General features: G+C 52.2%; 1 protein-coding gene across 3 annotated transcripts in view; it reads right to left on the minus strand.

Moving 5' to 3' along the window:
* Ano1 (anoctamin 1) overlaps positions 1-6,000 on the minus strand; it is a 146,781-nt gene that overhangs the window by 22,363 nt on the left and 118,418 nt on the right. For 2 of the 3 annotated variants that reach the window (XM_029480047.1, XM_029480046.1), the window contains exons 17-21: positions 5,167-5,244; positions 4,120-4,194; positions 881-1,082; positions 602-713; positions 110-167 (exon numbers count right to left, since the gene is read on the minus strand). In XM_029480047.1, coding sequence (XP_029335907.1) covers positions 110-167; positions 602-713; positions 881-1,082; positions 4,120-4,194; positions 5,167-5,244 — 525 coding nt within the window. The remainder of the gene's footprint in view (positions 1-109; positions 168-601; positions 714-880; positions 1,083-4,119; positions 4,195-5,166; positions 5,245-6,000) is intronic. The other variant, XM_021166442.2, reaches the window with a different exon arrangement.

Below are 6,000 nucleotides of genomic sequence, written 5' to 3' on the forward strand. Positions count from 1 at the left end.
AGATCTATGTGGATGTGTGAAGATGCAAGAAAGTTTTCCCCCTGTGGTGCAGAAGCCCAGGGGACAGGAAGCTAAGTAGAAGGCTGCTGGTAAGGGGGTGATGTGTTACCTCCTCCATCCGGAAAGAACGGAAGATGTACACGTAGTCGCCGGGCCGACCAACGAACCTGAGAGAGTTGGGGCAGTGGTTAAGGAGGAGCTGGACTCAGCCCCTAGGAGCTGCCACCCAAAAGGACCTGTGCTTCTCTGGATCCCCAGTCTGAGCCACCAGGATTTTAAACAGGCTCCCTCATTTCCCAGTGGATCTTCAGTATATACACCTCTGTGCCACCTGGTCTGCTGAGGGGACTAGCCGAGGTTGCTGTCTTGGCTGCTGTCTGGGGTCTATTGACAAAGGTCCCCACTGCCTAGGGTCTGCATCATTAGGAAACCTCTGTGCTCTGTTGACCCAGCCCTCCCCAGAGCATCATGGGCTGTGGAAGCTGCACTTCCTGTTTTCCCTGGGCTATGGGAATCTCCTACCATCGAGAGGGATAAGGTAGGACAGAGCCTTCTACCCAAGTGAGGAAGAGGCAAGGAGCCAGGGTGGAGGAATTCCTACCTGCCTTTGAAGAAGGCGACATAGAAGATGGGAGTGTAAGAGTTCACGAACTTGAGCAGGAAGGCCTTGAAGGTTAGCCTTTCCTCAAAGCTCTTCTCTGTCTTCGGGACCTCTGAGGAGAGACATACGGTGCTGACTGTGCCAGCTGCTAGCCACTCACAGCCAGGCCAGGTCAGGGGAAGTTGTGACTGGCCACAGTTCAGTGACCAGGCTGCCCACCTCAAGGCTGGCCCTGCCCCAGGCCCATGCTGCCTATGCTGTCCTGCACGTGGCACTCACCAATCTTGGTGAGCCACCTGGCAATGCAGCCGTAAACTTCATCCAGCAGAATGATGACCACGAGGTTGATAATGACAGCGGTCGCCGTGACTGTAACCCGGATGTTGGACCGCACAGACGGGGAGGAGTTCATGGCCAAGGCTGCAGCTGTGGAGATTCTATAGATGATAACTCCGAGGACGATTGCAAATGTCACTGCGATCTGCAGGGCAGGCGTAGACATGCTTAGTGGGAATGCTAGGGGTGGTTTGGGGGAAGGTGAAGAGCTCCTGTGAACCTGCTCGTCTGCTCCTAACCCCCAATTTTCCTGCATCAGAACTAAAGCTGGAATTACTGGAGTCACCCACCCGATGCCAGGTGCTCGGCAGGAGTCTGCCCGCAGAACAAGAAGAAAAAGTGGGAAGACTCCCAGGATCAGAGAGGTCGTGTAGCTGGGTCAGGGCACCCAGCTCTGGGACAGGCTTCACCAGCTGGTTCTTCCAAGCCTAAAGTTCACCAGATCTATTTACAATCCTTCCTTACTGTCCCCTATGTAGATCCCAGGACACTGTAGCCACAACCCCAGTGGCTGTTCTGATGGGTGGTAGAGCAGACTGGCTGCTGTGGATGCTTCTTGCCCAACCTGGGGCTACTAAGATAGCAGTCTTCTTAGTGTGCAGGGTTGAGCTAGGTGCCCTCACTGTGATCAGGTAGATGGTGGCATCCTGCAGCTTTGCTGGGGGCATGGCCAGAGTCCCTATCCCACAGATTTCTTGCAGCTACCTTCCAGCTCTTCCATGACAGCAGTCCCAAAGCTAGCCAAACCCATCTCAGGCTACAACATTCCATGGAACTCAGACTGCTGGTGCCTGAGAGATGGGTGGGAAGCTGGTGACAGGTTTGTTCCGCCTGCTACAGTCGTCTGTCTGGGTTCCTTTTCCTTTTGGCACAGGTCCATGGGTAAGACCCAGTCTCTGCCCAGCCCAAGGGTGTGAACACCCCACCCTAGAGCTTGCTGGGCGAGGGTGGGCATGTTTGAGGTTCAAAAAGCAAAGCATAGCTGGGCTTTAACCACTTGTGTGTAGGTTTTGGCTGCTCTGGGCTTGGGCCCTTATGCCCCTAAGTCCTGGATGGAGGGGAAACCTTGTCCTTGCTGGCATGGTCCCTCATGGCTCCTGGCACTGCTGCTCTCTGTTGCCCACTCAGGGGACATGGCCTTTGGAATTTCTTCAGAAGACTTGCCCTGCACACTATGGGCCATAACCAGGCCTTTCCAGACATCTGTTAGTGACTAAACAGAGAAACACCCTGCCTGGGAAACCATCTGCAGCCCCCACTATGCCCTGTAAGCACAAGGCATGGATACCACGCCTTGAGCTGTGCCAGGCACTGAGGTTTTCCTCGGAACACCCCTCAGGTCTGCCAAGAGGCCACTCCTGGCCATAAGGACGTCTCTTGTGCCAGCGTGCAGAGGTGGGGAAGGCTCTGGGTCTGTGGTGACTCAGCAGAGGCAGCCCTCCACCCTCCTCCTCTGAGGGAGTCACAAGCCATGTGCCCTGCACTTCTGGCTGGCCATGCACACTGATGTCTTCAGGCTTAGCACATGTGCGGCACCAGCATCTGTGCCTCAATGGAACTCTGGGGTCAGAAGTGAAGCTGCATCTCCACCAGCCATGAACCTGTATCTCTTGTGACAGGACCCTTAAAAAAAGACAGCCCCAGCTGGTTTCCTACCTGTGTCTGTCTACCTGGCTTCACTCACCTACCTCTGTTAGCTCACCCTATATTCCTTATTAAGGCAGGGGCGGTAGGTAGGAGAAAGGATTCTGACCAATGGGATACATTGTGGGAGGGTCTTCTGAGGAAGCCCTCTTCACACACAGGCAGCCTCTGCTGCTCATCTTTTGCCTTATTCTCAGCTTTCCCCTTTCTTACCTGGAATGCAGAAGTGATATTGGAGGAGGAGGAGCTATAAGGCAATCGGGATGAGTGAGCAGAAGTCCAGAGATGCCAGTGCCTCTGGCCACACTAGGCCCTAGGCTACCTACCCTCTTCCTAAACCAACACTGGCCCTTTTGCTAGGAGCAGCTGAACTGTGGGGCTGCTGGAGTCACTTGAACCCCAAGCTTTGCCCTTCCCTGACTAAGGGCTGGGGGTATCATTCTCTGGTTATGTCTCAGTACCCGAGGGAACATGCTACCCTCAAAATGAAGCTGAGAGTGTGTCTGTAGTCCCAGCTACTCTAGAGGTCAAGGTTCAGAAGCTCAGGAAGAGCCTGGGCAGCACAGGCCTCATCAAAGTGAATCAGAGCAAATGAGTGAGAGCTTTACTTACTGTGAGTTCCTGGCTTCTCCAGGAAAAGGTGGGTGAAGCTAAAGCCTACACTGGCTTCCAGAGGCCCACCCTGCCCAGGAAACCCAGCCTGACTTAAGGCTGTCTGTCCATCTCATATAAGATGAGGGGCCCCTAGGGCAGATGAAGAAGAAATAAGCTGTTAGCTTTGCCCCTTCTGGCTTGGCCTTCCAAGGAACAGCCATTAGATCTGTTTCCTCAGCAGCAGCATTGTGGAGTCAGGGCTGGCTAGCTGTGATGACTGAATGGATCATTCCCTGGAAAGCCCTTGGGGCAGATGGCTGATGGGCATCTTGGACTGAGAGACTAGGTGGCTGTGCCAGGATTTCATCAAAACCTCCCAGGCTAGACAAATGTGACAAGTGGCCCATGCCACGTGAAGGTTAAGACAAGTACAGGTGGTTTGAGGCAGAGGCCTGGTGGGGCCAATGGGAATGAGAGCCTCGTAAAAACCATGAGGCATTTGCTGGATCATTAGAATCAGTTTAGAGCCACCTGTCCTGTTCTTCCTCTTTTTCTTAGATTTTGAGACAGCCTCACTATGTAGCTCAGGCTGGCCTTGAACTTGTAGCAATCCTCCTGTTTCAGTCTCTTGAGTACTGGGATTACACGAGTATACTGCCCTGCCTGATCATCTTGTGAAATTTTGTTACTGGTTTCTCTAAGAATTGTCAAAACTCTCTAAGAATTTTGAGGGCACAGAGATCCCAGTGTGAGGCATGTCCCACTTAGGGAAAACCATGTGTCACTGAATTCAAATCACATACCCCAGGACAACGAAAAAACCTAGCCCAGCCCATCTTAGGGATGGAAGCAGGGTATCCCTCACTCCCTCTCTGTCTCATTGTGTCCCAAGATGAGTGCAGGGCACCTCTGATTCCAAGCCCCTCCAACCTTCTAGAACTTACCATGAAGATGATGGAGACAAGATTGGTGAAATAGGCTGGGAATCGGTCCCTCCAGGTCAGCTTCACCTTGTCGGTCTGCAACATGAAACCATCTGCTCACTCACTGGGAACCACCCTAGTGGGTGGACAGGAGTGTGCACAAAAACTCAGAGAAACTTCCAGAAGGTGCTGAGCAAACATGATGGCGCAGTGAGAGGAGAAGCACACAGGGCCTAGTCCCCTGTAAACAGGGTCACACAGTGACAGAGAAGGGAATGGGTTTGGGGCTAGGTTTCCTCTTTGCATGGGCATGGCATTGCCTACTGCTCCCTAAGAACTGGGTGGCCTGCGAGGGAGAGGCCCACATCTGAAACACTCTTCTTTCTCTGTAACCTCCTGTCCAGGGCTCCAGGTCCTAAGCTGTTGGACCATTTGTCTGGGTGCAAACCATAATAGCTATTTCTCTCTTTGCTGAGCAGGTCAGAACAAGTGGCTAGCACTACGTGTTAGAACTTAGAGCACTGTAAGGCCATGTTGACCTGGGGCCACATAGCTCACAGAGGCTCTCTTGGGCCCTGAGCTGGCTGGCCTGGAGGGACCTTGGGGAACAGTAGTTGGTCACTAGCCCCTTGGGCCCTGAGCTGTCTGGCCTGAAAGGACCTTGGGGAGCAGTTGGTCGCTAGCCTGGGCAGTTTCAAGTGTGTGTGGGAGGGGCTTTCAAAGACAAAAACACACTTGAGCCCAGCATGCTGGCACTGATGTCACGTGGGAGGCCACTCATTCCAGAGGTGTCTGCATGCATGCTCACAAGGAAAAAAGAAGCAATCGTGGACACTCGTGACAAGCATGTCTCCAGAATCCCACATGAAGCTGCCTTACTCCCTGTGGATCCCTGCGAGCCATGCAGTGACATCACAACACACGGCAGGCTGCAGGTGAGAGGTGGGGAGAGGACACAGATGGGAATGTTCTGAGAACACACCACAGAGGTGGCCAGGGACAGACACAGTGGCCAAGAAGACCTGCAAACAGTGTCAAGCCTTGAGTTGCCCCCAAACAGAGAAGTACCAATTTCACCCCTGCCATGGCTGTCCTAACCCTCTGCTTCCATTTGTTGGTCGGTTCTTCTGGAACATTGCGGCACTTCTGAGGGTGGGTGGGGAAAGAGAGCACTGGGTGGCAGAATAAGGGCAGGGTATTGCTGATCTTGGATGTGAGTCTAGGCAACGGCTCACTCTCTCTGTGAGCACCATTTGCCAAGGCTGACCTAGGCTCTTGGCATTTTAAACAAGTTAACACATAACAGAGTCTCAATTCAAGGTCAGGGCAAGGAGAACTACAAGTTTCCAGAATAAAGAATCCAGCATACAGTCCCCATAGGTTCCTTCAGCAACATGATTTCAATGGTTTAGAGCTTGGGGAACCTGGGTCTGTTCCCACTACCACCCTAAGACACTAGAAAGGGGGCCACACCCAGAAACACAAGTTGGCATGGCAATCAGTGATTGATCTGTTTTAATAAACCAATTTCATGGGACTGGACTGGAGCTCAGTTGGTAGAATGGATCTTAGTCCTACACGAACACACGGTGGTGTCATATCCCTGGAATCCTAGCACTCTGGAAGATGGAGGCAGGAGGATTAGAAATTCAAGGTCATCTTCAGTTACATAGCTAGTTGGAAGCCAGTGTGGGCTATATAACCATGGGCTGGCAAGAAGGCTCAGCTGGTAAAAGTGCTTATGGCCAAGCCAGATGACTTGTTATCAAAACTTCAGGACCCACAGTATGGAAAGAGAGAACAGACTTCCTAAGGTTGTCTTCTGATTTCCACACATGTGCTGTTTCATAGACATACAAATAGATGTAATTTAAAAAAGGAATAAAAAAAAAAAAAAAAAAA

This window comes from Mus caroli, chromosome 7, assembly GCF_900094665.2.
Source record: "Mus caroli chromosome 7, CAROLI_EIJ_v1.1, whole genome shotgun sequence".
Classification (NCBI taxonomy): Eukaryota; Metazoa; Chordata; class Mammalia; order Rodentia; family Muridae; genus Mus; species Mus caroli.